Source organism: Macrotis lagotis, chromosome X (genome assembly GCF_037893015.1).
Source record: "Macrotis lagotis isolate mMagLag1 chromosome X, bilby.v1.9.chrom.fasta, whole genome shotgun sequence".
Taxonomy (NCBI): domain Eukaryota; kingdom Metazoa; phylum Chordata; class Mammalia; order Peramelemorphia; family Peramelidae; genus Macrotis; species Macrotis lagotis.
The window spans coordinates 483,873,288-483,894,175 of record NC_133666.1 but is presented as its reverse complement, the minus strand read 5'-3'; the positions used below and the strand labels follow the sequence as shown (position 1 = coordinate 483,894,175).

Sequence of the window (20,888 nt, the reverse complement as noted above, 5' to 3'; positions counted from 1 at the left end):
GCCTGGAAGTGGCTTCCTGTATATAGTGATTCATGTGGGATTAGTGTCCTCTATATTTAAAAATAATTGGTTTTGTTTCTTTTTTTCTAAAGTTAGTCATTTAAAAAAATATAATCTTGAGGCAAGTTCATTGAAAACCTAGTTTTTCAAGTTATTTCATCTAACATTTCTAGTCTTTTATGAATAAAACTTACGAAATTGAAGATTAACATGTACAGCAAATTTTTGGATTCAATTTGAAAACAAAACATGCAGGCAAAAGGCTTTTTGGTGAAAGAAACTAGATTTTTTACTGTTTTAGGTATCTAATCACAAATAAATAATATGATTTATTATGGGAAAATATCCAAGCATATAAAGTTAAGGGAGAATCTGAAGCTATGGGCAAATGATTCATTACTGAGTTTACTTGCTAGACAAAAGGAAAACAAGGATCACAATGCTGGAGATTAAAGTGAAAAATGAACAATAACTCACACTCGAAGTCTTAATGAGAAGTTAATCTAAAATCATTGACTTTTGATTTTGGGAAAGATTGTAAGCTCAATTTGTTCTGGTCTTTCTGGGATGAAGGAATCCCAGCTCTCAGTGTCACAGTAAAGGAAAATATTTACATTCTGACTATTTACATCCCTCAATATAATCTATAAACCTAAGGTGATATAAAGTTTTGCAATTTTTGTATCTGGTTTTTAAAATTATTATTTATCTACATTCTTGGACTTTCTGCTACATCTTGTAGAATACAGTAATATAATATTTCTGTTCTTCAAACACAATATTCCATTTTTCCACATTGTGACTTTCCATTAGTTGGGCCCATTTGCCTTAAAAACTCTACAATCAACTTTATGTTTATCATCTGCAGAACTCTGTCCCCAATTTCACCTTCTCTCTGTGATATATGTGTGTGTGTGTGTGTGTGTGTATGTATATACAATTTTTTATACATAGATTCCCAGCTAGAATATGAACTCCTTGAAGACAGGCATCATATTTTTCCCTTTCTTTATATTTTCAAGTCTTGGCAAAGTGCTTAATACAGAGAAATATCTCAAAACTGCAAACTCTGAAAACAAAACTGGAAAACTGCTTTCATGTGAAAACTTACAAAGGTAATATAAGTTGGTCTCAAGTTCAAAAAGTTATCTAGTAAAAGATGAAAAGGATTTAAAGAATTAAATTATAAAGGGAGAAAAAATTTGAAAAATAAATGAAAGTTATACAGGACAATTATGAAAAAATTTAACAATTTGAAAAATAGAAGCAAAAAACCTAATTCAAGGAAACAATTCCTTACAAACTAGCATAGGCAAAATGCAAATAAAAATCCAAGGAAGAAAACAGTTTTACAAGCAGAATTGGTCAAATGGAAAAGGAGTGAACAAAATAAGAATTTATAATGTAACTTTTTTTGGAACTTTAACTGTTGACAATTTAACATGAGAGGGTATATATGTATATGCATATTATATGTACGTATATGTATATGAGTGTATGTGTAAGTATGTTTAAAAGTGTCTATGGAATTTATTGTAATATGCTCATAATTTAGATGCAAAAGGATCATATCAACACTTACAAATAATTTTTATTACCTTTGTTATATTGAAAAGTTAGATTTTTAACTATCTAAAAGGCTTATAAGGTTATATTCTCTAAAGGCTTCAATTTTTTTGTTGGCATTAGATTTAATAATCTTTTAAAATTCCAAGTAAGTAGAACACAGAAAACTTTAGCAATAGAGTAGCAATACAATTTCGGATACCAGATGATCACATTTTAATTTAAAATGAGCTGCCTATGAAATAAAAGGGAAGGTTGAGGTTAAAATAGAAGAGAATCATGGGATTATAAATTTATAATCATGAGATTATGATGATGAGGTTGATGTTGAAAATTATGATGTATTTAATGTAGTGTCTACTATGATGTGCAATAGTGGACATGTGCTAGGTACAAATAGGGTCTCAGACACTTACTAGTTCTCTAACCTTGGACAATTCTAACCTTATTTTTCCTGAGTTTCCTCATCTGTAAAATGAGTTGGACAACAAAATGCAAAAATGCTCCAGTATCTTTAACAAGAAAACTCCAAATTATATCATGAAGATTTGGATATGACTGAAAAAAACTGAACACAATAGCAATGTGTCAATCACTTATCACTGACTGGCACATAGCATTGACTAAATCAATTATTATCATTATTATTATTTTCCTCAAAATAACTCTGAGAGGAATGGCAAAGAGAAGCTAGGAAGTTGTGTGACCTCTTCCCAGTCTCTCTCAGAAACAATATTAAATCAAGCCTCCAGTCAGATTCTGTAGTTACAGAATCCACACAAAACAGAGTGCAACAATTTTCCAGCTTGAGAACTTTTAGAAGAACTTCAGGAAAAGTCTGCTTCACTTGTGTAAAGTGGGAGTGCAATCCAGCAAAGTTGGGGATGGAAAAGGCAGAAAAAAGCTATTAAGCACAAGATAAATCAGCAGTTGTGGCTACTAGGTACCAGCGCAGTAGTTTCATTGTAGTACAGCAGACCATCTGTGAGACCTCCGGTCACAGTGTAGAAGACATATTGTGAACCCCAGAACACTTACACAACAGGTAGGGCTAGGTGGGCAGGCCCATCTCAGGGAACACAACAAGGGTCTGATGCTCCAGTATAGAAAGTCAATGATCAGATCTCTGACCCACAGTACAAGAAGCTTGAGGCTGTGTCCCCTGTGACTCAACAAGCAGATGTGCAACTTTTTAAAAATGAGCAAAAAAGAACAAAAGACAAAAATGGAAAAATTTTTATATGTGAAAGCTCAAAGGGGAATATAAATTGCTCAGGATATTAAAAATCAATTTATAAAGGGAGAAGAAAAAGTGGAAAAATAAATGAGAGTTATTCAGGAGTGTTATGAAAAAAAGGTTAACCATTTGAAAAATAGAAGCAGAAAAACTGACTCAAGGAAACAATTCCTAATAAAATAGAATAGCCAAAATGCAAACAAATATCCATGGAAGAAAACAGTTTTACAAGTAGAATTAGTCAAATGGAAAAGGAGATAACAAAAGTTTACTGAAGAAAAGAAGTCCTTAAAACATAAAATTGGAAAAATGGAATCTAATGACTATGATACATCAAAAATCAGTCAAATAAATCAAAAGAACAGAAAAAAAGAAGAAAAAGTGAAGTACCTCATTGGAAAAAGAACTGTCCTTGAAAACTGTCCCAGGTTACAGATGAGGAGATCAAAGCAATCCATAGCCATATGAAAAATTGCTCTAAATCATTAATTATTAGAGAAATGCAAATCAAAGCTTCTCCAGAGTACCACCTCACACCTTTCAGACTGGCCAATATGACCACAAAAGATAATAATCATTATTGGAAGGGTTGTGGGAAATCTGGCACAGTATTACACTGTTGGTGGAGCTGTGAACTCATCCAACCTTTCTGGAGAGAAATTTGGAACTATGCCCAAGGGCAACAAAAATGAGCATACCATTTGATCCAGCAATACCACTACTGGGTGTATACTCTGAAGAGATGATGAAAAAAGGGTAAAAACACCACTTGTACAAAAATATTCATAGCAGCCCTGTTTGTGGTGGCAAAGAACTGGAAATCAAGTTAATGCCCTTCAATTGGGAAATGGCTTAGCAAACTGTGGTATATGTATGTCATGGAACACTATTGTTCTATTAGAAACCAGGAGGGACAGGAATTCAGGGAAGCCTGGAAGGATCTGCATGAACTGATTCTGAGTGAGATGAGCAGAACCAGAAAAACACTGTACACCCTATCAGCAACATAGGGGTGATGTTCAACCTTAATGGACTTGCTCGCTCTATCAGTGCAACAACCAAGGACAATTTTGGGTTGAATGCAATGTAGAATACCATCTGTATCTAGATAAAGAGCTGTGGAGTTTGAACAAATTTCAAGGATTATTCCCTTTAATTTAGAAAAAAAACTGAAATGTTATTGTCTGATCTTGTTATCTCTTATACTTTTTGTTTCTTCCTTAAGGAGGTGTCTTCTCTCTCCTCACACTCAATTTGGATCAATGTACAACATGTAAACAAAATAAAGACTGACATATTGCTTTCTGAGGGGGGGGTAGAGGGAAGTAAGACTGGGAAAAAAATTATAAAACTCGAAACTGCAATAAAAATCTTAAAAAAATAGTGCCAGAAGAGATAACTTAAGAATTATTGGGCTACCTTAAAGCTATGACAAAAAGAAAAGAACCTAGACAATATATTTCTCAAATGTATCAAGGAAAACTTCCCTAATACTGTAGAATGAGAGGGTACCATTGTCAGGGAAAGAATTTACACATCCTTTCCTGAAAAACATCACAAATGAAAACTACAAGGAATTGTATAGCTAAATTCAAGAATTATCAGTTCCAAGAGAAAATACTACAAACCATCAGAAAGAATTCAAATACCAAGTAGTTACGATAAGAAATATACAAACTTATCAGTTTTAACATTAAAGGACCTGAGAATATAATATTCAAGAAGGGAAAGGAGCTTGAATTGCAACCAAGAATCAATTATCCAGAAAACTTGAAACTCATCTTTCAAGGGAAAAGATGGACATTGAACAAAATAGAGGATTTTCAAACTTTCCTGTTGAAAATAGCAGAGCTGAACAGATAGTTCAGTTTTCAAATAAAAGACTCGAGTTGGTTAAATGCATAAATGGTAAACAAATAAAACCCATGCTATTTAATGAGTCTAAACTGTTTAAGCTCCTATATGGGATGATGATACTAGTTACACTTGAGAAAAACAATGCTTATTGGGACATTTAGAAATAAACTTGGACTAATAGTAAACTTGGACTAAACATGTGCATATAAGATAGTTTCAAAAGATCACATAAAAATAATTAAGGTGGGTGAGGGGGTGGATCCAAGATGGCAGCAGGAGAAGAGACTCTCCTAGGTGCTCTCTCCAAAATATTACAAAAAATTCTAAAATTATGACTCTAATTAAATTTTTGAGAGACAGAACCCACAGAAAGATACAGTGAGGCAATACTCCAGTCCAAGGTAGCCTGGAAAATAGTGGAAAAGCTCTGTTCTATGGTTTCAGAAGGGTGTCCCACCAGAGTAAAAAACTTCAGCCTCCCAGAAACAGACCCAGGGTGCCTGGGAGTCATGACTCCCAGCAGCAGGAGCAGTTTCCTAACCTGGACCCCAGGAAGACCCAAGCACAACTTGGAAGATCAGCAGGGAGACCTCTGCCAGAATGAGTGCAAAGCCCAGGGCCTGAGAGAAGTCATGGCTTTTAGTGTACTTAGCTCAGCCATGTCACTCAGCACAGCCAGCAGCCCAGATCCTGTAAATGGAAGCAGGCCCATGGAGCAGGCAAGTAGGAGCCTCTATGCAGTTGTACCCTGAGTGCTCAGCCCACCGAAGACAAGGGAGAAGAGGGAGATTTCTGTGGTCTGTCCCCTGTCCCTGGAACAAGACTCTGGGAACCTGACCACATTCAGATACTCATCACAGTCTAGGCACCCCCATAGAACAGGGACCTCCCTGACCTCAGTCCCATGGCAGAGGGGTACACTAGTGTTCATTCACAGACCAGGAGACAAATCAGAGCCTCACACAAAGAGGTCCTCATGGGGATGTCCTAATAAATCTCAAAAGCTCAGGAAGTACCCCAAAATGAAGCACAGGCTGGGGAAATGAGTAAACAGGAAAAAAAAGGAACCTGACCATAGAAAAATACTTTGTCCATCATCCCAAGGAGAATCAAAATACTCAATTTGCAGATGAGGAAGATGCTTCTACATCTAAAGACACGAAGAAAAATAGAAGTTGGGCTCAGGCTATGACATAGATCTTTGAAAATCAAGTAAGGGAGATAGAAGAAAAATTGGGAAAAGAAATGAGAGAGATGCAGGAAAAACATGAAAACAGTCAGCAGCTTTGTCAAGGAGATCCCAAAAAATTCTGATGAAAATAACATGTTAAAAAAACAGCTTATGTCCAATGGATCAAACAGTTGAAAAGTTATTGAGGAGAAAAATGCTTTAAAAAGCAGAATTGGCCAGAGAGAAAAGGAGATAAGAAAGCTCTCTGAGGAAAACAAATCCTTCAGATATAGACTGTAGCTAAAGGAAGCTGATGAGTTTATGAGAAATCAAGATGCAATATTTCAACATGAAAAGAATGAAAAATTAGAAGAAAATGTGAAACATCTCATTGAAAAAAACAACTGATCTGGAAAAGAGATTCAGGAAAAATAATTAAAAAATTATTGGGATACCTGAAAGTCATGATCAGGAAAAGAGCCTTAACCTCGTTTTTAAAGAATTCCTACAGGAAAATTGCCCTGATATCCCAGAAGCAGAAGGCAAAATAGAAATTGAGAGAATCCACTGATCTCTTCCAGAATGAGATCCAAAAAAGGCCAACCCCCCAGAAATATTATAGCTAAGTTTCAGAACTCCCAAGTCAAAGAGAAAATATTACAAGTAATCAGGAGGACACAATTCAAATATTGGAGAGCTGCAGTCAAGATCACACAGAACTTAGCAGCAACTACATTAAGGACACATAGGGTTTAGAATATAATATTTGGGAAGGCAAAAAGAGTTTGGAATGCAACCGAGAATCAATTACCAAGCAAAACTGACCATCCTCTTCCAGGCGAAAAGATGGATTTTCAATGAAACAGGGGAATTTCAAATGTTCCTGTTGAAATGACCAGAGCTGAACATAAAGTTTGACCATCAAGTACAGGACTCAGGTGAAGCATAAAAAGTGGAGGAGAAGGTTAAATTATGAAGGACTTAGTGATGATGAATTGCATGTATTCCTGCATAGAAAAATGATACTGATAATACTCATATGAACCTTCTTATTTAATAGAGCAGGTTGAAGTACCTTTTTTTAGATGAAGCACAGTAGAGAGCTGAATTTGAATATATAATATATTGTAAAAAATAGAGTCAATGGCTAAAAGGGAAATGTACTAGGAGTAAGAGAATGGAGAGGTGGAATAGGCTAAGATATTTCATATAAAAGATAATTTTTTTTTTGCTATGCAATGATATGGAAGGTGGGAATATGAGGGGGAATGAGGGAACCTTCACTCTCATCAGAAATGGCTCAGAAAGGAAATAGCATACACACTCAATAAATTATAGATACATAGAGTAAAAAAAAGAGAGAAGGTGGACAGGGGGAAGGGGGGATATGGGTGATAGAGGAGAGGGTAGATCCTAGGAGAGAATATTCATATATAACTCATTTTCTTTTTAATTTTTCTGCAAGGTGGTGGGATTGGGTGGTCTGTCCAGGACCATGGGGCCAGGTGGTTGCTGTGTCTCTGTGGTGGTATGTGGGCTTGGGACCTCTTGTCCCCAGGGCCAGTGCTTTGTCACTTGTACCACTCAGCTACCCTAAAGCACATTTTAGAGGAGGGACAGAGTGAAAAGAGAGAGATAATATAATATATGGTAGTTGGGAGGAATGGATGGAGGGAATTACAATCAGCAACAGCAACTGTGGAAAAATATGGAAGAAACTTCTGTGATGTACTTATTTTTTTTTGACAGACCAAAGTTTATAAAGCTTTTATTAAACATCTTAAACAACTGTGCAATTGAGCCAATCAAAAATAAAACAATTGTTTTAATCAGCGGCCCTTAAATTTCAAAAATGTTGCTGTTAGGTCCAATTCTCCAGGTGACAAGCATCAAGTTCAGTTCTCTGCCCAGGTCACCTCTCACTCCTCAGGCAATCCAAGAGAAGATGAGTGAGTGAATCAGACTGGAAGTATACTAAGTAAAACAAAGTCTTCTTCCTGGTTATTTCTTTGTACCCTGGAATCTTTAAAAAGACTTAGGGGTCCCAGTTTGGAACTTCTCACCTCTCCTGAGGTTCTGTTCAAGTTAGTGTGTTCCAGAACTTGCATCCTTCAATAATCTCCACCATTATACAGAAATCATGTGTGCTAGTGATAAATTCCCAATTCAGATGTACAATATTCTTCCCAGCTAATAAAAACAAGTTAATCCCCCAACCAAAATCACTGATTGCTCATCACCACTCTGAAAGTACAGGTCTACTACTCTCCAACACAGGTTCTCCTCTCATGAGGAAATCAATTGGGATAAAGATCAGGTAGTACCGCCTCTAATAAATGAGAACCTTGTAAACTAGAAATTGGGGAGGGATGTGGCACTGAAGAGGGAAAAGGAACTATTGCAAGAGTGTTATCGTTTCTTTTATAAAAAGAAACAGGAGAGTTTGATGATTGAAATGCCAAAACACATTTCATTCTAGCCTACAGAGCAGGAAGCTAGAGCTCCCAGATGCCAGTGGCTTCAGTGAAGAGCTGGGGTTTCTGCAGTTATGATACCTCTTTTGACAATGACTCAATTGGCCCCTAGGGTCAATTGAGAAGTTGGAAAGAAGGAAACTTCAGACGAAGTTCACTTTGCTAAGAAAACAAGACGATAATTCTGCTGTTACATTGTAGATCCCTGGAACAGCAGAGTGAAGCTGGTCGTGTTGGGTCGGGTCCCCCGACTGGATCTGAGATGAGAGGATGATCATCCAGTCAGTGAGGAGTAGGAATGAAGGCAGGGAAGAAAAACAGCAACAACCACTAACCACTGCTGGGCTTCAAACGAAAAGCACAAAGGGGTGCTGTTGTTCACATCATAAAAACCTGGAAGTGACGCGTCAAGGGTAAAGGATGCCCAATCAGGAATGTACTAATCTAGTCTACACAGATGTGCAGGAAGCCTGTGATTAATCATGTAGTGAACATCCGTTACCCATGGATTCTCATCTTTAAAGCCAATCAATTAGCAGTCACGTGAGGATCTTAAGTCCCCACTATCCTGGGATCATGGGCTGATTCAGGGAGGTGGGAGCCAGTGCAGTGATATAAGAAACAGTTCCCCCAACAGCTATAACAGATAAGAAACAAGGCTGCTAGGAAGACCAAGGCACAGATCGTGCAGGTCTTCTGCTCCAAGAGGAAGCTCAGAAGATAGGAGCCCATGAACATCGAGTGACTGAACCAGAGAGCTGGGTTGAGGGGTTTGGGGATGAGCAGGACCGGCAGTAACCACTGAAGGCAGTACATGGTCTCTGTTGGGCAGGGGAGGAGAGGCACGAGTCCCACAACAGCAAGTGAACTCTATCTGCTTCTTTGATTTCGTTTCCACTCAATTTTCAACAGGTTCTCCAACGTGTCAAGGAGCACCAAGCTGTCTTGTATTCTGAAGATAGAACTGCACAGGCCGCCAAAGCTGCGCCGCCAGAAGCCTCCGCGCCTCGGCCTGCCTTCCCCTCTCCTCTCCCACTCCGTGTCAGGGCCCAGGACCCGTGGCCAAGGCTGGCCTGGCCTGGGGTCTGCCTTCCCTGTGCTCTGTGCATCGCCTGAAGTCCAGGGCCTGCGCCGCCCTGCCCGGGCTCGGCCCGCCCCTCTCACAGCAGTGCCTGGGCCTGCACCAGCCCAGGCCCTGCAATGTACTTATGATAAGGTACGTGATCCACCCAAGACAGAGCTGAGGATATCAAAACATAGACTAAAACACATTTTGTCTCATTCTTTTACTTTATTTCTCATGCAATTCTATATTTTTGTGGGGGAGGGTGTATTATGTTTATTCTTAAACAAGAATATTTTAGTAATGTATAAATAAAATCATATTAACCAAAAAAAAAAACCAGGGTGGATGGGAATTTAAGGAAGCATGGAAGGATTTGCATGAACTGATACTGAGAAAAATGAGCAGAACCAGAAAAAACATTGTACAGCCTAACAGCAATAGTGGGGTGATCATGATCCTTGATTGACTTGCTCATTCCACCAGTATAACAATCAGGGACAATTTTGGGCTATCTGCAATGGAGAATATCATCTGTATCCAGAGAAAGAATTGTGGAGTTTGAACAAAGACCAAAGATTATTACTTTCATTTTAGGAAAAAAATAATTAAGGGATAAAAATGGTTTCTACTGGGAGAAGAAGAAAGCATTAAAGAGAAAAGGATACATTACATCATATAAAGAGTCACAAAAAAGCTATTATGGTTGAGGGAAATAAAGTAAGAGGTATCTATTGATTGAAATTTACCCTTATCAGATTTGACTTGAAGACAGAGAACATAATCTCAATTGAGTTTAGAAATTTATCTTGCCCTATGGGGAAGTAGGAAGGGAAATGAAATAAAAAGGAAATCAGGGGCTTATGAAAGGGAGGATAGATGTGGTAGCAAAAAAGAGAAAAGAAAAAAGGGTGGGCATGATTGAGATGAGGGAAGATTAAGGGAGGTGGTGGTGAAAAGCAAAACATTAGTGTGGAGGGATAAGGTGAAAGAATGGAAAAATATATCTATGTAGAAACACAGAAGTGAAAGAAATAGAATTAGTACACATCATTATGAATGATTGTGATGAAATCTCCCTTAAAATAGAAATGTCTAGCAGAATGGATTAAAGCTAGAATCCTATACAATTCTGTTTACAAGAAACATTTGAAGTATAGAGAGACACACAGAGATTAAAGGTAAAAAAGGCAGAATATATTATACTTCAGCTTAAGTGAAAAAAACATGGATAACAATCTTGATCTGTGACAAAGTAAAATGAAAATAAAATCTAAAAAAGATAAGGAAGGAAACTGCACCTTGCTGAAAGATACCAGAGAAAAGGAAGTAATATCAATATGAAACATACACACACACACACACACACACACACACACACACACACACACACACATATATATACATACCAAGTATACAGATTCTTAGAGAAAAAATTAAGTTATAGGGAATTGTGTTAAAGGAAGAAATTGAAAGCAAAACTATACTAGATGGGGACCTCAGTGTACCACTCTCAAAATTAGACAAATATAAAAACAAAATAAATGAGTAAACAATAAAATGGGGAATACAATTTAAAAAAAAACAGATATGATAAACCTCTGGAGAAAATTGAATGGGCTAATGTACTATGTCATACCTATTCAAATGACTTATAGGAACAGAAAAAGAAAATGACAAATGTTGGAAGGGATGTAGAGAAATTGAAACACTGATGCATTATTGGAGGTATTGTGAAATGATTCGACAATTCTATTGAGCAATTTGGAACTATGCCCAAAGGGCTATAAAACCATGTCTATCCTTTGATCTAGCAGTGCTTTAGGTAGATCTATCTATACTGCAGAAGAGATGAAATATGAGGAGAAAAAAATTTAAATGTAAAGGAATACTTATAGCACCTCTCTTCTAGTGGCAGGGAGCTGGAGCTTAAGAGGATGCTCAGTGGTTGGGGAACTGCTGAACAAATTGTGGTATGTGATTAAAATGAAATGATGTTCTCATGTGGGAAATGATGTACAGGTTACTCTCAATAAAAAACGTACACAAGCAGATAAAATGGGAAATGAACCTTATGCAAAATAACAGCAATATTGCAGGATTATCAGATATGAATGATGTACCTTTTCTCAGCAATGTTGTGATCCAAGAGAACTATGAAGGACTTATGATAAAGAATGTTAACTATCTCAAAGACAAAACTGATAGTATCTGAATACAGATTGAATTATTTTCTTCACTTTATTTTTCTTGTAGGGAGAGAGGAGCTTATGTTTACTTTTTTAACATGATTATTGCAATACTTTTTTCAAGGCTAAACATTTTAGCCTACATCAAGGAACTTGTTTTTTTCATTGATGGGGTATAAGGGGAAGGAATTTGGAACTCAAGGTTTTGGAAGCAAATGCTGAAACTTATTTTTTTTCATGTTATGTGTGTGGGGATTTAAAAATAAATAAAAAGTAATAAAAAAAGAAAATTCAATGGGGAGAGATAGAAATATGCATTTTTTATCTGTGGTACATAACACAAAACAATTTTATTAGGGCATTAAAAACTCCACAATCAAATGCAGAAAGGTAGAAATATTGAATGCATCATTTTCAGATTGTTATAATTAAAATGACATGTAATAAACAATAATGAATGATAGATGAAAATTAATTAGAAAATAAATAATCAATAGAAACAATCAATAATTTCATCCAAGAGAATAAAAATAATGAGACAACATATCAAAATTAATGGGATATCTTTAAAACTATCGGTTTGATTTACCATATCAGTAACAAAACTAAGAGATCATATGATTATCTCAATAGATATGGAAAAAGCATTTGACAAACTATAGCAGCCCTTACTATTAAAAATACTAGAAAGTATAGGAATAAATAGAGTTTCCTTAAAATGATAAGCAGTATCTATTAAAAATCACTAGTATTATATGTAATGGAGAAAAGCTAGAAACATTCCAAAAAAGGTTAGGAGTGAAACAAGCATAGCCATTTCCACTACTCTTATTTAATACTATACTAGAAATGTTAGTTGTAGCAATAAGAGAAGAAAAACAAATTAAAGGAATTAGAATAAGAAATGAAGCAACAAAATTATCAGACTGCAGATCACAGGATGGTATATTTAGAAAATCATAGAACATCAACTAAAAAAGCTACCTGAAATAACTATTCTATTGCTGCAGGATATAAATAAGACACACATAAAACTCATAAATTACCAACAAAGTTCAAGTTCAATAATTAGAGAAATTCCATTTAAAATAACTATTGACTGCATACCATGGAAACAATGTAAAGACTAATAAACTTCCTTTTGTTGGGGGTGTGGGGGAATTGCTAAATTCAAAATAAAATCCTTCTAAAAATAAAATTTAATTTAATAATTAGATATGATATATAATATATACATAATATATATAATATAATATATAATATATTGTATAAAATTATATATAATAATAATAATAATTAATTTAATAAAAAATAAAATAACTCTTGCCAATATTTGCCAAGACAAAGTCAATAATTATATGAATACACTTTTCATACAAATATAATCAATTGCATTATATAGGAAAACCAATATAATAATTACAATTCTTATTAAATTAATTCACTTATTCACTGCTATACCAATCAAATAACCAAAAATTATTTGATATATATCTAGCTAAAATAAAAATAAAAATTCATCTAATATTAGCAAAAGAATAAAACATCAATAAAACCAAGGAATTTAATGAAAAAAAATTCAAAGGAAGGTAGTCTAGCCATAGCAGATTTCAAACCATATTACAAAGGGGCAATATAAAATTTATTTGGCACACTCCAAAATAGAATGGTGAATCTCTGGAAAAGGTTATGTACCTAAGAAACAACAGTAAATCAATATAATACTCTACTGTTTAATAAACTCAAAGATTCTAGCTTCTGGAATAAGAACTATCTGACAAGAACTACTAGGAACACTGGAATGGTGTAGCAGAAACTAGGTATAGACCAACCCTATTCTAAGATGTGGTCGCAATGAGTACATGATCTATATTTAAATTTTGTGTCATGAACTTTAAACCAATTAGGAGTAAAGGAATAGTTTATCTATCAAATCTATGGACAGGGGAAGAATTTATGCCGAAGGAATAGTTAATGAACATTAAGAATTGAATAAAAAGATTTTGCACAAAAGACAACAATGCAACCAAGATTAAAAAGAAAACAAATGACTGAGAATTCATTTTATAGTCACTGTTACTGATAAAGACCTAATTTTTAAAAATATATAGAGAACTGAGTCAAATTTATAAGAATGTAAAAATTTTCCTTAAATGATAAATTATCAATGGATATAAAAATTAATTAGAGCTATCTACATTCTTATGAAAAAGGTCCAAATCAGTATTAATTAGTAATAAAACAAATCTGGAGGTGAGGAATTGGGTAGAACCATAACATTGTATACAATAATAGAAACAATATTTGATCATTAACTATGATTGAGGTAGCTGTTCTTTTTTCTTTTTTCAAGGCAATGGGGTTAAGTGACTTGCCTAAGGCCACATAGCTAGGTAATTATTATTAAGTTCTGAGGTCAGATTTGAACTCAGGTACTCCTAACTCCAGGGCCTGTGCTCTATGCACTGTGCAACCCAGCCAGCCTGAGGTAGACCGTCTTAACAATGTAATGATCGCAGACAATTCTAAAAGATTTAAGATAGAAATTGCTCACCAAATTCAGTAAATGAAATATGGGGTCTGAAAGTAGATTGATATATAAAATTTTTCCCTATTTTTATTCTTTTTGTTTGTTTCTTGTGATTTCCCCTTTTGTTCTCATTCTTTCACAGCAGTACTAATTAAAATAAGTTTAACATGATTATACATGTATAACATATCAGATTGCTTGCTGTGTTGGTGAGGGTAAGGGAAGGGATGGAAGGAGTAAAAACTGGCACTCAAAAATATCAAAAAAATGAATGTTAAAAACTATATTTACCTGTAACTAAAAAAAATATTATTAAGATAAAAAAGCAATCAAAATAGAATTCAGAATAGATTCATTTACTAACAAGCTTTTGGAAATATGTGAAATATAGTTAGACACAGATGTACATCTAAATTTTATAAAAATATAAAGATATAGATATAAAAATGTATGTACTTGCTATTCAGCTACTTTTTAGTCAAGTCCAATCCTTGATTTTATTGGGGTTTTCTTAGCAGAGATACTGTAGTGTTTTACCGTTTCCTTCTCTGGTTCATTTACAAATAAAGACACTGAGGAAAATAGGACTAGGTGACTTCTCCAGGATCACAAAAACTTTAAGTGTCTAAAGCCAGATATGAACTCAGGGAGATGAGACTTCCTGACTCTAGGCCTGGCATACATCTACTGAGTCACTGTTGTTTCACAAAACAACGAAAAGTAGTGTGTGGTCAAGTGAATTTGTAGAGAATTTGGCATGAAGCAAAACTAAATAACAACATGCAAAAAATTTATATATGAAATTAGAATTAAGAAAACAAATAAGATGGAAAATTCAATAGTGTTTCATGCATTTCTTTTTCTTAACGGAAATAAGAGAAATTTCTTTGCTTAATTATTTTTAGTTATTGCTTCCTGATAAATAAAAGAGAAAGATTATGACTGAAAAAATTATGCCTCACTGCTGGGGAGAGTTCAATGGGAAAACTGCTTCTACTGGGGAAAAAAGTCTACTAGTTTATTTTTTTCATCTTAGTGATACAATTTGATTGAATTTAAGAAAACACAATACTATTTTCCTAAGTGGACAACTAGATTGTTTGATAATTTAAACACTTGATTTTGAATCAGGAAGATCTCAGCTTCAATCCTGCCAACATTTACTTGCTGTTTGATCTTGGTCAAATCACACATGCTTTGGGTCATATTCAGTTTTCTCCCTTCCAAAAATAGGGATAATAGTAGATCACAAAGTTGTTTAGAGTATCACTTAGGTTAATGAATATAAAGTGAATTTTAATTCTTAAAGCTCTCTCTCTCTATATATATATAAAACCCTCATCATCAATACCTTTATCATCATAATCTTGAGCAATGAAAATTACAATTATTCTCCATATGTATACAAATCACTAACTATTCATATATCTTTTACAATAAATCTTTAATCATTTAGAGTCACCTGTGTGCACTGAGAGGCAAAAAGCTTTAATGATATTACTACTAATCCTAAGATTGGCCCGTGGAAATTATTATTCAAAGATGGTAGCATGGTACTGTGCTCCCAGAGTTTTTGCCTACACAATGTTAAAGGATGACTCTAAACAGACATTAAAGCTACAAATTCAACCAAAAAAAGATACGATCAAAACAAGTTTTCAACTGTTGACATCATGGAAAATCTTCAGTGAAGGACTGTCTCTTCAGAGGAAAAAGGCAAGTAAAACCCAGCTGGGTAGGAAAATGATAGAGCCATCAGAAGGCATTTAGCCACAACACAAACCAGGTCCCAGCAGTCCCAGCACAGGTCATACAAGTTAGATAGCAAACCAAAAGGAGGGTCCCAATCTCAAACAAATTCTGAAGCATAGGAGCATTGGAGCAAAAGACAGGACTGGGATGGGAACAAACCACTGCATAGGCAGAGCCAGGACATAAAGAAGGAAACATACTTCTACATAGACAATGCCTGGATTGCATAGGCAACATTTTGGCAGTGGTAAACCAGGAATCAGACCCCATTGCATAGGCAACATTTTGGCAGTGGTAAACCTGGAATCAGACCCCAATTCCAGCATAAAAAGCTTGGTTATAGACACCCTGTACACCAGGAGTATATTTGAAACAATCAAAATGAGCAAAAAACCTAAATTAGTGCTAACAATAGAAAGTTATTATGAAAATAGAGATGATAAAAATGCCACTTCAGGAAAAAAACAGTGAAAAATTTCCAAAGTGGGAATTCTCAAAGAAGTCTATAAATTGTACTCAAATCCAAAACCTCATCAAATAACTTAAAAAAAAGAATTTCAAAACCAAAGAATAAAGGAAGAATAAAAATGAAAAAAAGAAATGAGAGTCATTCAGGAAAATTATTAAAAATTGACTAAAGAAACCAACTCCCTTAAGAGTAAAAAATACAAACTGGAAAAAGAATGTAATTCTGCAAAATCTTAAATAAACCAACTGGAAAAGGAATGCAAATCATCTAAAACTCAAATATTTATATATACCAATTATTTTAGAGTTCAAATTCTTAGAGGAGAAAGGGAATTACAAAGAGTCATAGACAGTTAAATTATAATAATGGGGGACCTTAACCTCCCTCTCTCAGAACTAAAAAATATAACCACAAAATAAACAAGAAGAAAGATAAGGTGAATAAAACCTTAGCAAACTTAGATATGATAGGCTTCTGGAGAAAACAGAATGGGGATAGAAAAGAATATATCTTTTTCTCTGCATCTATGTACATGGCATTTATACCCAAACTGACTATATGTATATATATATATATATATATATATATATATATATATATATATATATATATATATATATATCTTACAATCAAATGCAGAGAGGCAGATTTATTAAATGCATACTTTTATACTTTTCAGATCATGATACAATAAAATTTATATGTAATAAAGAGTCATGGAAAGATAAACCAAAAATTAAATGGAAAGTAACAAAAACAATTTTAAAGAATGAATGGTTCAAACAAGAAATCATAGAAATAATCCATCATTTCATCCAAGAACATCATAAAAATAATATAACATACTAAAACTTGAGGATTATAGTCAAAACAGTATTTAGGGGAAACTTTCTATCTGTAAATGCTTATATTAAAAATGCAGGGAAAAGAGTGATTAATGAATTGTGTATGCAACTAAAAAGTTAAAAAAAGTACAAATTAAAGATTTACTATTAAAAACCAAATTAGAAAATCTGAAAGTCAAGGGAGAGATTAATAAAATTGAAAGCAAGAAAATCATTGACATAATAAATTAAACTAAGAATTGGTTTTATGGGAACAAATGAAATAGATAAATATTTGGTCAAATTCATTTAAAAAAGAAAGAAAACCAAATTACCAAGATTCAAAGTGAAAAAGGTTAACTCAGCACCAATGAGGAAGAAGTTTAAAAGATTATTTGGAGATATTTTGCCTAACTGTATAATAATAATTTTGATAACCTGAGTGAAATTAATACTTACAAAAAAATAGAAACTGGTCAGGTTAAGGGAAGAGGAAGCAAATGACCAATTTCAGAAAAAGAAATTGAAGAAACTATCTATACACTTCCTAAAGGAAGCTAGAAAGTTGGAAAATGGGAGACAGAGCCAAGATGGCAGCATGAAGGCAGCATTTCTGGGAACTCCTTCCCCAGAAAATTCCAAAAGGCAACACATCATTAATCTAGTGAAAATTTAGAGGGGCAGAACACACAGAAAGACTAGTCAAAGATAACTTAGAAGTTCCACAGCAAAGGTGTGTTTCACCAGGATTGGGAGTTGGAAAAAGCCCCAGTCAGAGCACAGCCCTGGAACAGCTTGAAGGGGTTGGGGTTGGGAGAAAATTCTGATACACCAGAATGAGTTTGGAGTGAGGGAGCACTGGCCACACAACCTGCAGCAACAGCCTGGATAAAGCAGTCTCTACCTCCAGAGCACAGCCCACAGATGGTAAGGGGGTCAGGGAAGACTGCAGACATTTCTCTGCTCTCCCTCTGGTTGACTCTGCTGTTTGCCCACATTCAGATCCAGGTTGCATTTTGGGCTTCCATACTAAGATAGATAAGCAGGACACCTCCTTATAGCTCCAGGGCAGAGGGAAGTGCTGTGATCATCTACATATCAAAGCACAGGCAAGAGAGCATAAGACCTTGAAGGAATAAAGGTCTCAATGGGGTGTCTACCCCCCCTAAAAACCCCCCAAACCTTGGAAGTGTTGTAAATTAGTCTTGGGCCGAGGAAAAGAGTAAACAACAGAAAAAAGAAGAATCTGACCATAGAAAATTAAATTTGTCCTATGGAAGATCAAATAACATACTCAGATGACTACCAAATTGAAGCTTCTGTGTCCAAAACCTCCAAAAGGAACAGGAAATGGGCTCAGACTATGGATGAGATTAAAAAAAAGACTTGAAAAGCAATTTAGGGAGGTGGAGAAAAAAAATTGGGAGGAAAAATGAGAGAGATGCAGAAAAATCATGAAAACCAAATGAACATCTTGGTGAAAGAAATGAAAAAAAATTGAAGAAAATAATATATTAAAAACCAGTTTAGGTCTAATGGAGAAAAGCAAGACAAAAGGCAAATGAGAAAAAGAATGCCTTAAAAAACAGAATTGTCCAGCTGGAAAAGTAGATAAAAAAAGCTCTCTGAAGAAGTCAACTCCTTCAAATGCACAATTTGGAAGGAAGCTGATGACTTTGCAAGAAATCAAGAAGAAATGAAACTCTTCCAACAAAAAGCCAAAAATTAAAATAAAATATGAAATATCTCATTGGAAAAACAACCAAGCTCAAAATCAGATCCAGAAGAAATAATTTAAAAATTATTGGGCTACCTGAAAGTCACAAACAGGAAAAGAGACTAGACTTCATTTTTCAGGAAATAATACAGTAAAATTGCCCTGAGATACTAGAAGTGGAGGCTAAATAAAATAGAAAATGAGGGAATTCATTGGTCACCTCCTGAAAGAGATCCCAAAAGAAAAACTTCCAGCAATATTATACCCAAATTCCAAAACTTGCAAATTAAAGAGAAAATTCTAAAATCTGCCAGAAACAAACAAATCAACTACTGAGGCTCCATAATCAGGTTTACACAGCATCTGACAGCATCTGCATTAAGGCCTCATAGGGTTTAGAGTATGATATTCCAGAAGGCAAAAGATCTTGGTTTACAAACAAGAATCAACTACCCAGCAAAAATGAACATCCTCTTTCATAGAAAAGATGGACTTTCAAAGAAACAGGGAACTTTCAAACTTTCCTTGTGAAATAATGAGAGCTGAACAGAAAGTTTTATCTACAAGTACAGGAATTTGCTGGACCATAGAGGGGCTGGATGAGAAGGAATAGGAGGAACTTAATGATATTGAACTGTTTGTATTCCTGTATGGGAAGAAGATATTGATAACTCAAATGAACTTTCTTGCATGTACATATATATATATATATATATAGAGAGAGAGAGAGAGAGAGAGAGAGATAGGAAGGAGGAGTGGAATATAATGGTATAATAAAGTAAAAAGGTGGAGTCAATGGGTAATAAAGGGAAGTACTGGAAGGAAGGGAATGGAGATGAAGAAGAAGGCAAGAAATTTCACATTAGAGTCAATAAAAGGAGAGAAGGGGGGGAATATGTGGTAGAAGAGAGGGAAGATTGAGGGAGAGGATACTCAGATACATCACAGTTTTGAAGAGGGACAGTTTGAAAGGAGAGAGAGATAACAGAATAAGTGAGAGTGGGGAGGAATAGAGTACAGGTACAGCTAGCAATACAAACTGTGGGAAAATATTGAAGCAATTGCTCTAGTGGAATTATGATAAAGACAGCAACTCACCCCGGAGACAGAGCCATTGGAATCTGAACAGTGAAGTCCATTTTTTTCTGTCTCTCTCACTATTCTCGAGGTTTCTCATCTTCTTGGGAGGGGCAGGGGTATTTATGATTGCTCTTATAACAAAATTATTGTAACAATAGTAATAATAAATTAATTTTCACTTGCAAAAACAAGTTAGGAAACAATCTTCACAATTAGGAGTTCTGATAAAGGTCTCATTTCTAAAATATATAGAGAATTGTATCAAATTTATTAGGCTACAAGTTATTTCCCAATTGATAAGTGGTCAAAGGATATTAATAGACAGTTTTCAAATGAATAAATTAAAGCTATATACAATCATATGCGTAACTGATCCAAATCATTATTGATTACAAAAATACAAACTAAAACACTTCACACTTAACTGATTGGCTAAGATGAGAAAAAGGAAACATGATCAAAGTTGAAGAGATTGTGGATGGATTGGGACCTTGATGCATTACTGATTGAGTTGTGAACTGATGCAACCCTTCTGAAGAGCAATAAAGAACTATTCCCAAATAGCAGAAAACTGTTCATACCCTTTGACCCAGCAATTCCAATTCTAGGCCTACATCCATAAGAAATCATAAAAAATAGGAGAATTCCCAATGTTCCTAAATATTCATTACAACTCTTTTTTGTAGTGGTAAAGAATTGGAAATTGAGGGCATGCCCATCAAATGGGGAATGGTGGAACAAATTGTGGTATATGAATATTATGCAATATTATTGTTCTACTTAAAAAAAACATAAATGGTTAGACCCTAGAGAAGCATGGAATGAATTATAGGATCTGGTGCTGAGCAAAGGGAGCATAACCAAAAGAATATTGTATATATTAACACCACCATTGTGAGATTATCATTGTTTATGGATGTAGCTCCTGTCAGCAGAGCAGAGAGCTAGGAAAATCATAA

At 34.8% G+C, this 20,888-nt stretch overlaps 2 protein-coding genes across 5 annotated transcripts in view; both read right to left on the bottom strand.

Annotated features, from left to right (window-relative positions):
• Positions 1–20,888, bottom strand: part of CCDC102B (coiled-coil domain containing 102B) — an 836,813-nt gene that overhangs the window by 49,915 nt on the left and 766,010 nt on the right. The window lies entirely within an intron of this gene.
• On the bottom strand, positions 8,791–9,264 carry LOC141502991 (apoptosis inducing factor BLCAP-like). The gene has a single exon (XM_074208038.1). The coding sequence runs from the start codon at positions 9,119–9,121 to the stop codon at positions 8,858–8,860; it is 264 nt and encodes an 87-aa protein (XP_074064139.1). The 5' UTR covers positions 9,122–9,264; the 3' UTR covers positions 8,791–8,857.